We start from the raw sequence: 16,630 nt of genomic DNA, 5'->3' as shown, positions 1-16,630 counted from the left end.
AAGCCCCAAACCTTAAAATCTTAATCTTTCTCCAGGCAGGAACCAAATAGTATGCTCAGATTTCCAGGAGGAAATGAAGCAGTGGGCCCAGTTACTTATGATTACTGGGAAATCATATGGAAATAATTTTCTAGTGGGGAAAACAAAAAAAAATGGCCAGACCCGTGACTCAACTGGGAAAATACTTCCTCCTGTTGTATGTAATTGGAAGGAACTGCTGTTAAAGATACTCAAAAGTGGTATATATATAGTCACAACAACAAAAAACCCCAAGAACGGGAGAATGAGTAAGTAAATAAGTAAATGAAAAAGTACTGGCCATTGAACACAGTGGAACATAGGAAATATTTATCAGCTTATCTGTAAAAAGGAAAAAAATCCCCACAGTATCCGCAAGAAATAAACACATGTGCTGAGTCAAAGGACATGGAGATGGTATCCGGGAGTTGCTGTGCTTGTGTGGACAGCGGCTACATCCCTGACTTGGCCAGTGAGCATCCTGCTTCTGCATCCCCTCCCCGAGGGTGGGCCCTCTGGAGGATTTCCCCACTCTCCAACCTTAAGGACAACTGTTAGTTTATCTACGATGAGAATGGCCCTTACAATTAATCAAAATCTAGGGGTGCAGAGACACTGCATCACACCTTCTTGAGAAGGGTGAAGAAGTGTGAAAACTTAAAGCAAAAATGAACCCTGGATTCTGTAAGCCAGGGCTCTCTGTGGCCTCACCCCCTGCCCCAGGCAGGAGTGACACTCTGGGTTGAGTTCGGGGATAGCCCCACGGGTCACTGGAGACACGCCTGAGAGGGCAAGGCCAGCTTGCTCTCCTCAGTGCCACTCGGGTGGAAACTGAAGCTGTGTCCCTTCGGAGCTTCACACTCACTTCCATGCACTCAGAACTCCCAGAACTGAACCTCTGCGCCTGGGACCAGGGAAGGACCTTTTTCCAGAAGCCCTGGGTGGGCCACACTCAGGGCGATTTGAGGATGTCTGTGTGTCTTAATCAACCCCTTTATTCGGTGACTCACTTTCCACATCACCTCTCACCTGAGGACTCTGCTGCACCCCCAAACAATCAGAGACAACCACAGACTTCCCCAGCAGTTTGGACCAGACCCCAAGTCAGGTTGGTGGGCTTTGAACCACCTCATGGCCAGCAGTCTCACAAGATAGTAGCTTTCTCAAAGGGTGGCCCCAGGGCCTGGGGGGCTCACACTGCAGCCTGAGTAAATTCTACAGGCTCTCATCTCTTACCCGAGACTGAGGCTGGGCAGGGCGGGCTGCTGAGGCCCCTGGAACCAGAGCTACCAGGGCCCCAGGCTCCGGGCTCCGCAAAGGACTGTGGGTGTGATGCACTGGTGAATGGGGTCTCGGCACCTGATGACCTTGCGGGGTCCCGGGGCAAGGAAAGCCCAGCCTGCACACACTCATCCATGGCTCCCTGGGAGCGGCAGTGACAGAGTTCAGTTTGCTCCTCGATCAGAGTGGTACTATGGGTGCTTTCCATAGCTCAGAGGACAAGCAGCCTCCTCTCGGGTTTTCCAAGCATCTCGCAGACTCAGAAGGCAGGACAAGGGGCTGCGAGAGGCCTGCTCACTGGGGAGCCAGTCCGTCCCCGGGCCCGCCTTTCAGCCTGCAGATGGTCATAGGGGTCGGGCTGCTGGACAGAGGAGAGAAGAGGGCCCGCAGGGTCCCCGAGAAGGGTGTCTCAGGAAAGGTATACAAGAGTGACCCATCATTGGCACTGTAGAAGGACAGGTGTCCAGCCTCGTAGTCCAGAAAGATGCCCACGCGCCGGGGTGGGTCTCGGAGAGGGGCAAAAGCTCGCTCGGAGGAGTTGTAGTAGCTTCCCAGGAACACCAGGATCCAGAAGCCATTGCCAGCAAACAGCTCGCCCTTCTCCTTGCGGTTGGCGTTCTCTCTGCAGACACCCAGGGCCCAGCTGGCCCGCTCCCCCACCTCCACCTCCCAGTAGTGGCGGCCCGAGCTCAGGGGCTCCCGGCCCAGCACACAAGGCCCAGGGTCGAACCGCTCGGGGCTGTCGGGCAGGGCCTGCCGCAGCTCCCCGCGCCGCACGCTCCTCCTGTCCTCGGACAGCACCAGCTCAGGGTTGGCCGTGTCAGGATCCAAGGTCATGTCCCCTGCAGACAGAGCACTGGTCAACCCTCCCAGCTGTTGGCTTCAGATCCCTACACCCTTGCAGTCACAGCTTGTGACTGACCACACCCGTTCCCGCTCAAAAAGATTACCCAACCACTTAGAGTTGTATCTTGGAACATTCTACAAAGTAGTTCATGCTTCCTTGTGATTCACCCTCCTTTAGAGGACAGAAGGAAATCCTGAGTGCTTTCTGTCCCCAGAGGGAAGTGTGTGTATTCCAGGGCAGCAGGCTCCCCAAGTCTGGGGTCCACACAGGTGCTCTGGTATTTCTGCTCTTCCTAAATGCATGAGTGAAAAGTCTGGACCTGACCTGCTATCTTATCTGCCCAAGGGCCTCGATCGCTCCTAGTTTCTCATCCAGGGACTGGGAGCTTGCTGTTGTTCTACCCCCAACCAGCAGCAGCTCAGGACTCGCGCCGTCTCTGGTCTGGAGACAGCAGGCGGGACCCCCCCGGCCTGTGCACGGCACTCACCTCGGAACCTCCTCAAGGCCTCCACCAGCCCAGGGACCCTGCACACAGTCCTCATCTCCATAGGTACCACCTCAGGAGGCTGCAGCTTCACGTCCTGGACTCTGGAGGAGCAGTGCAGATGTCACCCCTGCGGAGGGCCCACCTGAACCCTGCCCCCCTTCCCTGGGGAGAGGCCGAAGCTCCTACCTGCGCAGGGTGTCCCTGATATCCTGTGGGAGAGACACACAGCGTCAGCACGTCTCCTGGTCTCGGGCCTGCCCTACACCAGAGTGCCCCCAAACCTCCTGGACAGGCATGGACACACACACTTATGTGGTGGGAAACCGCCCTGGAGCTGTCCTGAGTCAGGCATGAGGTCACCGGAGAGAAGCTCTGGGCGCGCCCAGCCCTGCAGACCCGGCTGCAGCCCCTTCACATGCCTGGAGGGCACAGCGGATCTGGCTGCCAGCCCACTTACCCACAGAGCCCTAGGCACCCCTCCAGAGGTTGAAGGCTGTCTCCACCTTAGCCCGGAGCCATGCCTCTATCAGCCGAGCACTTCCTGCCCCCCAGGCCCGAGGCAGCTGGTGGTCTGGTGTCTGTGGTCTCTGCCCCCCTGTCCTAAAGGCACTCCCGCCTGGCCTGCACCAGCTGTCATGCCTCAGGTCCCCACTCACAGCTGGCCTTCCTGGTAAGGCCTCTCTGCCTGGATGCTCCTCTTTCTGGTGATGATACGTAAGAACAGTTTACTCAAGGGTCATAAAATGATTGTGTCCCCCCAGATCCAAGGCACTCCCTGCAGCAGGTCTCCTGACCAACACTGTGGGCCAAGGGTCGGCCCACCTGACCTCCCCCACATGCCTCAGTAAACACAGTGCTACCCAGGGCTGCTCTTCCCCCAGCACAGGCAAAGGTTGGGTGGGGGGGGGGGTGGGGAGAATGAGGGGCATCTTTTCTGCAGTCAGCCAGGTGAACAGGGAACTGAGAGGATGGCCAAGGCCAGGAGATATGAGCACTTGGGAAGGTAGGGCAATAGTGGTGAGCAGTGGAGGGCAGATGGGGCAGTAAGGAAAAGGCAGCAGGAAGTGACGGGCAGGAAATGCAGCCAGGCCAGCTGAGGTCAATCCCTCGCTGAGATCTCAACTGAGACCCCACATTGCATTTCATATAAACCTGCGGTTCTCATCTTTCTGGACCAATCTGTCCTCCCTCTAGAACCTCTGCTTCCCGAAGCTTTTCCAGCACCATTCACTCACCTTTGAGGGCTGCTCCCTATCATCCCCTAGCTGCCTGCCTAGCCCCCATTTTACTGACCTCTGCTGACTTCCCTCAACCCCTACCATACACTTGCCCAGATTCTTCCTGCTTCCCAGGCTGAAAAATCACTGTTGGCTCAGCAAAGGCCAAAGGAATGTTTTAGCCATAGGATGGCAGCCTGAAGCTGGTCCTTAAAAAGTTCACTCAGCTCTGAAGCTTCAAGGAGGGTCACCTCCTACAGGAAGCCCCCTGGACTGCACATGCAGCATCCTCACTCCCACCTGAGGGCACAAATTGCTGGGGCCATGAGTCCAGCAGATTCTCAGGGGCAGCACTGGGCCCATGCAGGAATCACTGTGGGAGACCTGCAGGCTTTTCCTCTCAGTCCAGTGGGCCCAAACCTTCAGAGAGCTGGGTGGTGACCCAGTGGCTCTAGATCCTGGAATGCTACCCTGTGGCCTGGCCAGTCTCCAGGAGGGCTCCCAGGACAGGCACTAATAGTTCACGCAGCTCAGCACTGGGGTCTACTCTCCATGTTTCATAGGAAGGTGACTAGCTATTGACCTGGGAGGTCCATCAAGGTAGTCGGCTTTCTCTGCACAATGCTTCCCCCGCTTTTCTCTCCATTCCCACGCCTGGCCTTCCCCTGAGACCCCCACAGGCCCACGCCCAGAAGGGGTGCCAGCTCACCTGCAGCATCCCCAGTGCAGGCAGCTGGCAGCGGCCCTCCAGCTCGGTGATCAGCTCAGCCAGCTGGGCGCTCTGCTGTCCGAGGCGGGCCGCGCTCTCCCTCAAGGGGGGCAGCACCTCCAGCTCCTCCTCTTCCAGCCTCTGCAGCAGCAGCTGCTCCTCCTCCACAAGCAGACGGCGCAGCCTCTCAAACTCTGTCAGGACGTTCTGCCGCTGGGTCTCCACCATCTTCTGTGGGGGCCGGGGAGGATGGCTGAGGGCCTGGGACCTGGAGCCTCATTAATCCATCTGGGGTCCCCCACACCCACTCCTTCCTGACCCCAAAGCACTGCACCACCAGGGGCACCCAACAAACCCAGGGGGATTGAGTGTCCCCCCAAATCCCAACTTTACCACCCAACGCATTCCCAATTTCCATTTCCCCAACCCTCAAAGCCACGATCTGGGATCACCCCCACACCCATCCCTCCCCAAGCCTCCACCCGAGACCCCCCATGCCTGGCCCTCCCCGACACCCACTCCTGAGTGCCAAACCCACTAGTTTACACGGGGCATACATGGGGTCTGGAGCAAGAGTGCTGCCTCGGGAGCGGCATGAGGCTGAATGTGAAAGCAGGGTCCTGGGGTGGGGTCCCTCATGCCCCCATCCCTGCCCACACTGGGCGCCTGGCCACCTGCCTGCCACAGGGAGCAGGTCTCCTCCGCTTGGGCCTGGAACAGTAGCGCATCCTCCATCTGCTTCCGCAGGTGCTCCAGGGATTTCTCCAGCTTGCTCTGCAGGGAGGTGAGGCCAGAGTGACCCGAGCCAGGCCAGGCCTCCAGGCTGGCTCTTACACATGCTCCCACCTGCTCAACTCCTGCTAAGCCTGAACTCAGTTGGCAGGGACCAGTAGCGGAAAAATGGGTCTGGGACATAGTAAGTCCCAAGCTCAAATTTGCCAGGAGATGCCCTCTGACTGGTGTGGCCCTTCCACCACTGTCCTCACAAGCGTGGCTCTCCTGCTGCTGCCCCTTGGCTGAATTTCCTTTCTTCTGTGGTTCCCGTGCCTCCCTCATCTCAGGGCAACTTTCCCACAAGCCAGTTTACACTGCATCACCACCTTCTTTCTTCCAAACCCCGTCACTTCTCTCTGCCTGGGCTGGGCTTGCTGGATTTCAGCTAACTAGAACACACGGCAGGACGGACGGGCTTACATTTGTATCTGGTTCCTTGGTCCTGATTTCAGGCCTATGCCTGACATTGCCTTCAACCCTGTTTATGACACATTCAGCATCTGGTAAAGCCAGAAGGCCTAAAGGACTATCACAAGAGTGACCACAGTGGCGCTCGTGGGGTTTCCACTGTTCTGTCCATGTTCTAGACACACCAGGGCCCCGAGAGGCTGCGTTTTGTAGAGTCAGCGCTTCCAGGCTGTGCAGATAGCAGCCAGGGCCCTCTGATGGGCATCCTCCCCAGCACTAAAAGCAAGCACCAGACAGTGAAGGGGACTGGGTCATGACGCTATGGTACCTACATTACTGAGAGCTGAGATGACAGAAACAGCAGAGCTCTCTGCTCTCCTCCTTTCAGCATTTTCCAAGAGAAACGTGCCTCCCCTTTACCAGGAAGCAGGGGGCACTCATCACCCAGAGGCAAGCTGCTGACACCGAGGTGAGTCTACCTTCTCACCTGTTGATCTCTTCTGTCACTCTAATTTGCAAGCCGGAGTTATAGAACGTCATATGCTAGAGGAAAAGGCTTTTCCTCCCCTGGGACGGGGAGGGTTAAGTGCTACCATGGGAGACTTTATCAGGTCAGTTGGAAGATGCCTCTAGAGAGCTACTGGTCATTCTCTGCTCTTCCGGTCACTATCCACACCCTGACCAGGAGCCTCAGCGACAGGAGCACAAATCTGCCAGGCTGACATAAGGAGTGGGTGTTCAAGTATGCATATTACACCTCAAAATGAGGGAAAAAACCACAAGAACATGTTAAAACAAGTCCAGTGACGTGGGATGGGTATAGGTTTATTCTGTTGTCCCAGAGGCTTATTCTAAGATAATGATAGAATAGCAATCCTAACGCTGACTAAACTGTGTACTTGAGGCACCTCAGCAGCAGACAGTACTGGCCATAAAGAGAAATGAAAATCACAGTCAGAAAGTTCGAAAGAGATCACCCACAGACTTTATGCTTTGGGTTTCAGAAGCAAACCCGCCCACAGACCAGGGAGGGAGCAGGCAGTTGGCCAGGTAGATGTTTGTCCTGAGGCTCTCAGCGGAGAGTGCTGTGTTAGTTTGGATTTTAAGAAATACATTTCCATAACAGAGAAACAGGGCATCTCTGCCTTGTCTGCTGGCAGAGTATCCAAATGGGAAACGCTGGTGGGCTCTGGCTCCCAGAGCAACGGCTCCATCCTACGTTGATCCCAGCCTGGGGCTCTATAGCAGCTCCCTGGCTGCCTTCCCATCTGGCCTAATCAGAACTTCAGCACTGGCGTGGGCCCCACAACCCTACTCTGCCCACAGACCTCTGAGAACTCATACACGTCCATCGGGGACCAGCCACCTCTCAGGTTCCCTTCCCACTTTCTCCTACTCTCGGCTCCGCCTCTGCCAATGGTCGGTCAGTCAAAACTGCCCAGTCCCCTCCCCGGACAGCCCTCCCACCGCCTCTTTGGGATCTAGACTTCAGAAAGCTCGTCCCTTCCCCGCCCTCTCCCCCCAGGCCCAGGTTCCTAGGCCAGCGCCTCACTGGTGGGCGGTGCCCCAACCCCCTAGGATGCCGGTTTGGAAAAGGCTGCACCCCCTTACACACCCCCCGAGACCCGGGGCAGGCTGGAACCTGAGCCCGCGACATCGGGCAAGATGCGCCCCCTCCAGGCTCGGGCCCCCCACCCGCGCCGCGGCGATCCCCTGCCAAGCCGTGCTCTGCCCGGGACCTGCCCACACCTTAAGGTCTTCGGCCGCGTCCTGCAGCGGGCGCACACGGTGCGCCCAGTGCTCCCCTGAACGCTCGCAGGCCGCGCACAGAAGGCGCAGCTCGTCGCCGCAGAAGGCGGCCAGCGGCTCGCGGTGCGCTGCGCACACTCCCTGCGGAACAGGCGACGGTGGGTGCAGGCGCCGCGCCATCTCGGCCATCTTGGCGAGCGGGCGGTTGGGTCGCAGGTTCCTCTGCGGGAACAGCTCGCGGCACTCGGGGCAGGCGTACGGGCCCTCGGGCTGACCCCAGCAGCGCCGGATGCACTCGCGGCAGAAGTTGTGGCCGCAGTCGGTCATCACTGGATCCGTGAAGTAGTCGAGGCAGATGGCGCAGGTGGCCTCCTCTTGGAGGTTGGTCGACAGGTCGGGTGCGGCCATGGCCCCAGTGGAAATGGACGAGGGCCGCGTTATCCGCCGGGTTGGGCGGCCGCTGCCGGGACTCTGGGCAGGGGGCGGGGACACGCGCGCGAAGCAGGGCACCAGGGGATTCGGGGAGCTTCGGGGCGCAGGGTCTCCGGGGTCCGAGGCCTCTGGATTCCGAGGATGCGGAGCGTACGGCTCCGGGACTGCGGCGGCTCCAGGAAGATAGGGGCTAGGGACCCCGTTTGCAGGCAGGAAGGGAAGCTCTCAGCAGCAGCGGAAGCAGGAAGCAGCTTTTTTCCCTTCTGGAACCACCCACTGTAGCTCCGGATTGGCCGTGGTCTGTCACGCGGCCTCCAGCGCCACCCAACTGGAGGCTGCTCACCCACTGACCTTAAGTCGCCGCCGCCACCTGCGCGCGAGTTCGTGGCAGTCTGTGGGTGGCTGCGGCTCTGCGGTACCTGCTGTCTTCCTTGGACCTCGGGGAACGTGAGGTTTAGGGGCCGGGGCTGCCCCGCAATGTGCAGAGGCGGCGAGGACAAGGGGAAGCCGAGGTTGTGCTGGGGAGCCCCAAGTCGTTCCCGGTGCGCTCCTGGGTCCTCGCAAGTCCCCGGGCTGGGAACGATCAGAACTTAAGGTGTCGGGGCTCGGTCCAGTGGGACTATTGGCCTTGTTCGGGGTCAGAGTATATTGGCCAGAATTCTGGGGTTCTGGGGTTCCCCGGTTGTTAATGCATCTGCAGTCATGGGGGTCAGGGGTAGGGTGGGCGGTGGAAAGGGAGTTAAGGAAAGGGATCCTGTCCTGTCTGATCCTACTCTGAATTTTGCCCCTACAGCAAAGGTGGGCAGCTCTGAGGCTTGCTGGAATTCAGCTTGAAAAGTCCCTTCACTTTTTCATCTCCCCCCTGTGAAGGACCTAGATATGGAATTTGCTGAAGACAAGGAAGGTAGACACTTGAGGCCTTGGCTCTACATATAAAAACCTGAACCAGTGAGCCACCAGTGAATGGCAACATCTCTAAGTGGAGAGTAGGGGACATGGCTTAAGAAAACTACACCACACTGGACCTTGTACATATACATGTGTGTGTTTAGAAACTGATCCACTATGAAAGTTTTCTGTGTGAAGCATCTGTAAATATTGACTCTTAATGTTTAACTGCTTTAATCATGGTTATATTTCCACTTTGTAAAACCAGCCTGCACAGCCGATGGCTTGCAAATGCCTCATTTGCCATAAGCTGGGCAGGTGGGCCTTGCTGAGCGGGACCACCTCACTTTCTGGAGAAAGGAGGGTTGCCCAGGCTCCACCAGCCTGCGCCCCTATCCCTTCACCCACAGAGTCACTGTAGAGATGACCATCTGGCCTGATTTGGGGGCCCCAAGGCAGAAGAAGGGCTGCAGGGGGCCAGGGAAGGCAGGCTGAGAGTAGGTATGCAGGTGGGACCCATTGTTCACATTGTAGAAGGACACCTCTCCAGCTTCAAAATCCAGGAAGATGCCCATGTGGCTCGGAGGCTCGGTCAGTGTGACGGGAGTTGGGGGAGACGTGGCAGGTGTGTACCTCTTTCCCTTGCATAGCTGCACCACCCAGAACCCATTTTCTGGGGACTTGGGGACCCTGTTCCTCCGGCTCACGTTGTCCCTGCACACGCCCAGGGCCCACAGGGCATCACCGGTGAGGTTCATGCCCACCTCCCAGTAGTGCCTCCCCGAGGAGAAGGTCTCTTGGCCAACCGCACAGGGATAGGCGAGGAACCTGTCCTTGCCATGGGGTGCGCCATCCATCGGGGTGCTCAGGTAGCACCTCTGGCGGCTCTCATACAAGAAGAGGTAGGGGTATGCCGTGGAGGGGTCGGGCACCACATCCTCTGGAGACAGGCCCGGGGTGGAGGGGAGAGGGGAACATTTCAGGGTCAGTGTGGGGAGGGCAAGGCCCTAGCAGGGACCGTTCATCCTAACCCCCACCCAGGCCTCCCTTTGGTTGAGTTCAGCTGTGAAGCTGGAGTTAACTGCATGATCCTGTATCCCAACTGTGGATATTGGTGATGCCAAGGAGATGGGGCTGGGGTACCATTTGGGGAACCCCTCTCCTATTGGTGGCTCTTGCCTTGAGTGGCTGAGAGCAGGGTGAGGCATTGCCAAGAGCCCCTGGGCCCCCACTTACCTTGGAAACTCTTGAGGACCTCTATCTGCCCTGGGACCCTACAGATGGTCTTCAGCATGATGGAGGTAGCCTCTGGGTACTGCACACTCAGGCTGTTCTTCCTCCAGTGGATACAGGTCTCACTGTTCCCTCCGGCCACACTTCCAGTCCTCTCTGCGCCCATCACCATCCCCACCGCAGGTGGTACTTACCTGCTGAGGAGGCCTTTCATATCCTGCAAAAGACATGGAAGAAAGCAGAGAGACTGGCAGGGTCTGTGGTGTTCCCAAGCACCCCGTGTTGACATTTGGCCAGAAGAGCTAGAAGGGCTTTATGTATTGCCATGGCCCCATTTCCAGTTTCTAGAGAGTAATCCTGTCTTGGCTATGCACAGTATCATTTATCTGACTTGCCCAGGCCTCCTCTTCCCCATCACAATGAATGAGGACACAGGGAAGCTGTCCAGCTCATGACACACCATGAAGGCCTCTGTGGGCCTCAGGCCTTGAGTGGGTCAGGAGTCAGTTTAGTGGGTTGCAAACAGATTACATTTTGATAAAAGGCAAAGTATTCCCCTAAAGGTAGAGAGAGTGTATAATCTGTTGTCAACACCAGACACTTATTGGCAACAAAACCCACAGGATGCTGGGATAACAGGCATAAAAGTGACTGACGCAGGCATACTGGGAGATCTAGATACCCTGCATGTGGCATTTGCTTCAGTTGTATAAACACATTTCCTGTGAGTCCATGTATAGTGACTCGCAATGTGAAATGTGTTTTTTTGCTGTGGAGTCCCTCGTTCTGCACACTTGAACCGGTTACCCACTTTTCAGCCAATATAAACTGCCCCTTTCTGGGCCTCAGTGTGCAGGCCCACCCCTGCTAGGCCAGCTGCACCCTCCCGCCACGTCCACAGCTGGCCCCTGCGATTGTGTGACTTGCTCTTGCCTGTGAAGTCACCGGCGCCTCTCTGGAGCCAATATGCCCAGGCCCTGCATCATTGTGTGGACAACAGCTGCCCTCAAGCCACATCCCGGGGCTATGAAGGGGATGAACACAGCCCAGCAGGACTGAAGCCTGTCTTGGGCTGAACTGGCTCCCTCCCCAGATTCATCTATTGTGGAGCTCAAACCCCGCAGTACCTCAGTATGAGTGTATCTGGAGATAAGGCCTTAAAGATGTGATTAAGATAAAATCAGATCGTTTGGGTGGGCTGTAATCCAGTCTGACATGTCTTTATAAGAGGAGGCTATCAGGGCGTAGACTGTATACAGAGGAATGACTCTGTGAGGACCCGGGGAGAATATGGCTTATAAGCCAAGGAGAGGTCTCAGGAGAAACCAACTGTGCCCACAACTTGAGCTCAGACTTCCAGCCTTCAGGAGTGTGAGAAAGAAATGTGTGTTGTTTAAACCACCCGGCCTGTGGTGTTCGTTACGCAGCCTGAGCTGATTGAGACAGAGCTTTCCCTGTTGGCCTGAATCTGTTGCCACGGGTCAGCCCACCCTGACTGCACCTGAGCCGGAGCTCAAGCCCCCGTCCACCACCCCCAGCCAGGTACACAGGCATGCCGCCTCACCTGCAGCATCTGGAGCGGAGTGTGCTCATTGCTGTCCTCCAGCTGCAGGAGCAGCCTCTCTAAGGAGTGACTCTGCTGCTTCAGCGAGTCAGCGCTCTTCTGCAGCTCTGCCACTGTCTCCTCCTCCTCCTTCTTCAGGGCCTGGAGCAGGTGCTGCTTCTCCTCCATCAGGAAGAGGCCCATCTTCTCAAACTCGACCATGATGCGCTCCCTCCGCTCCTTCACCTTCTCCTGTGTGGGGGTGGGTGGGCTCCTGGGGGTGAGCCCCAGCCAGGGACCTGCCACCCCTAGTGCCTGCTTTCAGAACCCACCCACCAACCCCACACGCCAGCTTGGAAGGGCTGTTCTGGAAACAGTGGCACATCTCCCCTGGATCCCAGTGACCCACAGAAAACCAGCCAACCAGGCAGGGCTGGGAGTCAGGGATCACACAGAGGCCCCCCTGAATGTCACTGGGGCCTAATTTTACTCTAAGCCCCAAATGGCAACATCCAAGCGCCTGTGTGCCCTTCCTCCCTGCATCTTTGAAACGGCCAGCCTGTGCTGAGGGCACCGTTCTCAGTCCTGATTTGGCAGGAATTCTGGGAAAATCATTGCCTTTCTGGGGTCCTGTGTTCTCATCCACACAGGACAGTGATTTCCCCCCTCGAGGGGATTCACAGGTCAGGAGGCCTGTGGGGACCCAGCTGGGCTTTCCCCACGCTGCCCGGCTGCCGGGTGTGGTGGCCTCGGCACCTACCTGCCACTCGGCCAAGGTCTGTTCCTCCTTGGCCTGCAGCTCTCCAGTCTTCATCATCTCCTCTCGAAGGTACTCCATGTCCTCCTCCAGCTTCAACTGTGGTGCACCCAAACCATGGGATTTGGGGTCAGTGGGCCCCCTGCATGCCCCACATCCAGGCAGTGCCCTCTGAAGCTGCATCCACCCTGAACCATCCTAATGGGGTGCAAGGGATGGAAATATGCTACCCCAAAATCTGTCCCTTTGGCAGAAGGATTATTTTGAGCTGGAGGCAATTAAGAATCAACAGATGCAGAAAGATGCCTTCCAGGGGCTCCCATTATCTGACCAGAAGCATCTTACTGGGGATAGTTTGTGCCCATGAAGAAGATGGAAAGTTGGTGTCAAGATGAACCTACACAAAAAACCCCCATTTTCCTTTACTCTCTCGCTGTATATATATATTTCTGTTATGATCTGAATGTTTGTGTCCCTCCGACATCCAAATTCATATATGGAAGCCCTAACTCCCAATGTGATGGCTGAGGTGGGGCCTTTGGGAGGTGATGAGGTCATGACAGTAGGACCCACATGAATGGGATTAGTGCCATTATGAGAGAGACCCGAGAGAGAGGACAGCGAGACGCCGTCAGGGACTCTCACCTGACTGTCCTCATCTCTGACGTCAGCCTCCAACTGTGAGCAATAAATTGCTGCTTATAAGCCACCCAGTCTGTGGAATTCTGTTACTGAGACGATTTCCCACAGTCTGCCACCCTCGGGAGCCTGAAACTTTTACCTTTGTCCTGTTGCTTTTCTCCAAATGTACTGTTCTTTGTTAAGATGCTATATAAGCCCAAGTTCTAACTGACTTTTTTTTTTTTTTTTGTACTATTGCTGCAGTTTCTCCCAAGTGACTGGCATAGCAGGCATATGTTAGTAAATGGTTTGCCTTTCTCTTCCGTTTGTCTTTGCTCAATCTAATTCATGGGTCCCCAGCCACAGAGCCTCAGGTGGATGGAGGGAAAAGGCTCCCCTTCCCCTGCCTGTCAGGGGGTGGACTGGTTTGCCCCCCACCAGATGGCTGCACAAGGACCAGGGAATGTGGATGGGCCTGGTTGGGGACTTGGTCAGTCTGGACTCCTGCATAACCACAGAGGTGCCACGAGACGGCATGGCCCGCAGCCTGCTTTGTTGTGGAGTAAGGGAACACCCGCTGTGAGGTCCTGCACATGGGGCTGTTTGTTCCAGCAGCCGCTCTCTGCTTCATACCCTCCGTGACACATGCACATACTTGGGCACCCTTGTCGCCTGTCCTGGCCCCCAGCCAGGACCCACCTTGTACTCTTGCACGGCCTCCTCGATAGGGACCACTCTGTGGGGCCGGTGTTCCTGGGACTCCCTGCAGATGATGCAGATGGGCCTCTGGTCATCCTCGCAGAAGAGTTTGAGCAGCTCTTGGTGCGCCTTGCACAGGTCCCTGCTCTGCAGGCTGGGGTGTTGCCGCACCATCTCGGCCACCTTGGTCAGCAGACGGTTGGGCCGCAGGTTCCTCTGGGGGGACAGCTCGCGGCACTCAGGGCAGGGAAAGGAGCCCTTCCGCTTTCTCCTCTTTTTCTGGCCTTTGGCCTTCTCCCAGGTCAGCTGGATGCACTCTCGGCAGAAATTGTGACCACAGGTGGTCATCACGGGGTCTGTGAAGTAGTCAAGACAGATGGAGCACGTGGCCTCCTCCTGCAGCTTTCTGGCAAGTTCCACAGCATCCATGGTGCCTGGGGAAGAAATGGAGTGTCCTGCCACATCCTCTCCCTGGAGCCCGGAGCTCTTCAATAGCACTCTCCTGGGCTCCTTTTGAAGATGGGAGTCTGAACCTGGGGTTTTAGGGTACCCTGACTCACCTTCAATAAGGGGCACAAATGTCTCTCTGGAAGCTGACAAAGACCCTCTCCTTCAGCAAACCCCAGCCAGCTTCCTCAGAGCTGTAGGCTTGTCTTTGGCTGGCCCCACCCAGTTTCACAGTATTCCCGCTGTGATATGTGATCTAGTTCCTCATCCCCCACCTTTAATGAATTGATGTCCTTGACCCTCCTTGAGCAAGAATCCTGTTAGGCCTGTTTAGCAATAAGCCCCCTCCTCATGGCACCTCTTGGTGATTTTCCATCACTGACCGCCATCACTCTGCTCTTTGGCTACAGATCTGCACCTGTCTCAGTTGCATTCAGAGATGACATTGCAATAGTCTTGAATAGTCTTTTAACAAGGATCATAGGCTTCTCTTTAACAGAACCCCGCAGAACAAAAGAAGAAGGGAGTTTAAGAGGAAAAATCTCTCTCATTAGGGAGCAGCGTTGACAAAGTTTCTCTCTTTAACCAACTCTTGCTCAGGCTCCAGAATTTTCTAACCAAGCCTTGGACTTAAATGTTTATCTCTCCATTGTTCAAGTTTAACAGAAATCCCCCTAGGTGGGTTTAACCAGACCCCCCCCCCCCGCCCCCGCCCCGGCCCCCACTCCTTGCTACTAAGATGTTTCCTCTTAGTAACTTCTCGTAACTGACTCTACCCTACTACTTAAAAATCCCCACTGGCCCATGTGTATTCAGAACTGAACTTCACAATCCTATATAGAAGGTCTAGTTCTATATAGAACTCCAGTTTCTATAGAACCCCAGTTTCTATGCTAATATCTTTCTTCCTATTTCAATAGACCCAAATAAAACCTGTTTTTACCCCTCTACCATCCAACTCTGATTTTCCTTGACAAGGTGCAGAAAAGATAAAGGAGGGCCATTACACGCACACATGCTCACATGCATAGGAACACACATGTACATGTGCATGCATGTTTAGACACTGGCACACACAAACAAAGGCACACGCAGAGGCACCTACACACGTGTACCAACATGTCAACCCAAACACACACATTCTGGGGTTGGAATGCCCATGACTTGATGCAGTGGAGATCCAATCCTCCTGGATGCACTTCACAGGGTGGTGGTTAGGGCTGAGTTAGAGTGGATTTAAACATCATTGCTGAATTATTAATGCAAGCACTGTCCAGGTTCCCTTCTATGCAGTCTGAAACTACGGCGGCTGGATTCTGCAGATTCCTGAATGCCTGACATTGGTTCACTATGTCTCTGGGAAGAGCTTTGGCATGAGTCTCTCCCTCTGCTCTCAGCTGCCCTTCGTTGAGACTGCTGCCCCCCCAACAGAAGCTGGGTGAGAGTGGGGCGGTCTGGGGGCTAGGCTCTGGCTCAGGTTCTGGGGGAAGCCACCCAAGGGCTCTGGACCAGTGATGGTGGACCGGCCTTCCTTGACCCCTGAACGTTACTCCGTAAATGCAGGGCTAAAATAGCGGGCTCCTCTGGTTCCAGTTTACAACCACCTTCAAAGCTGGGACAGCCACTCCACTAGGGCAGAGGGTGCACGGGGTCCCAACCTGAACCTCAGCACCCACCAAGTGGCCACCCACCCTCTCCCTCAAGGGGGTGATCCTTACGGGGTAAAGCGGTGCACGCTGCACCTCGCCAGAACTACGCCTCCAAACGTGGCCCAGGAGAGCCTGCTTTGGGGCGATGGAAACCCCCCGGGCCAGGATCCGAGGGCGCCGGGCTTCGGGGCTTTGTGGCGTCAGCAGGAGCGCGAGGTCGAGGGGCGGGGCCGGAATCAGGTTGGGGACGGGGAGGTTTCGTGGGGGAGCGGTTGTCAGCAGCCCAGGGATGGGGGCAGGATTCTCCTGCCGGGTAAGGAGCCCTTACGGAGCTGGCCGGAGCTGAGGAGGCGGGGGAAGGAGCGGCGACAGGGCAGGGTGTGGGGTTAGGTAGGCAGGCGGAACGGGATGGGTAGACGGTGGTGAGAGCCTTGCTGTCTGCGGAGGGGAAGACGTGTGGGGCGGCAGGGAGAGGATCCCATACTGGGAGGGGCGTGAGGACAGAAGGGGCGGCGGGGGTCCGGCACACCTTTGGCGGAGATGGAGGGGGTCTCTGGTCGACCGGAGGCTCCAGGTCTCCCGGGGCTCCGCCCCCCACCCCACCCCGCCTGGCTGGCTGAACTGTGTGTTTCTGCTAAGATCTCCAGGACAGGGTCCGGTGGTGCAAGGCTCAGGGCAGTGAGTGGGGTGGGGGCCAGAAAAGCTAGTTGAATGAGGCAGTGTGTGTGTTAGTCGCTCAGTCTTGTCCGACTCTTCGCGACCACGGGGACTGTAGCCCCCGCAGGCTCTCGGATGCTAATTAGAACCCCCCGGAAGTCCCTGAGGCTGCTCTGCAGGTAAGGTGAGTCTGCGCTGACAGTTTCTTTCAATT

General features: G+C 56.5%; 2 protein-coding genes across 3 annotated transcripts; both read right to left on the bottom strand.

Annotated features, from left to right (window-relative positions):
• Nucleotides 1–326: 326 nt before the first annotated feature.
• On the bottom strand, nucleotides 327–8,168 carry TRIM11 (tripartite motif containing 11). 2 transcript variants are annotated; one of them, XM_043467058.1, is made up of 6 exons: nucleotides 7,491–8,168; nucleotides 5,238–5,333; nucleotides 4,560–4,790; nucleotides 2,820–2,842; nucleotides 2,634–2,734; nucleotides 327–2,141 (listed from the first exon to the last, which is right to left on the bottom strand). In XM_043467058.1, the coding sequence occupies exons 1-6, from the start codon at nucleotides 7,896–7,898 to the stop codon at nucleotides 1,594–1,596; spliced, it is 1,407 nt and encodes a 468-aa protein (XP_043322993.1). In that variant the 5' UTR covers nucleotides 7,899–8,168; the 3' UTR covers nucleotides 327–1,593. The 2 variants fall into 2 exon arrangements, with proteins under 2 accessions (XP_043322993.1, XP_043322995.1); XM_043467060.1 differs by having other exon boundaries at nucleotides 4,560–4,787.
• An 863-nt stretch (nucleotides 8,169–9,031) lies between these two features.
• TRIM17 (tripartite motif containing 17) lies at nucleotides 9,032–15,929 on the bottom strand. Its single transcript, XM_043467057.1, has 7 exons — nucleotides 15,829–15,929; nucleotides 13,664–14,097; nucleotides 12,347–12,442; nucleotides 11,608–11,838; nucleotides 10,238–10,260; nucleotides 10,047–10,147; nucleotides 9,032–9,750 (listed from the first exon to the last, which is right to left on the bottom strand). The coding sequence occupies exons 2-7, from the start codon at nucleotides 14,090–14,092 to the stop codon at nucleotides 9,203–9,205; spliced, it is 1,428 nt and encodes a 475-aa protein (XP_043322992.1). The 5' UTR covers nucleotides 14,093–14,097; nucleotides 15,829–15,929; the 3' UTR covers nucleotides 9,032–9,202.
• Nucleotides 15,930–16,630: the final 701 nt, after the last annotated feature.

Source organism: Cervus canadensis, chromosome 4, assembly GCF_019320065.1.
Source record: "Cervus canadensis isolate Bull #8, Minnesota chromosome 4, ASM1932006v1, whole genome shotgun sequence".
In the NCBI taxonomy this organism is placed as follows: Eukaryota; Metazoa; Chordata; class Mammalia; order Artiodactyla; family Cervidae; genus Cervus; species Cervus canadensis.
This window is presented reverse-complemented; position numbering and strand designations above follow the sequence as displayed.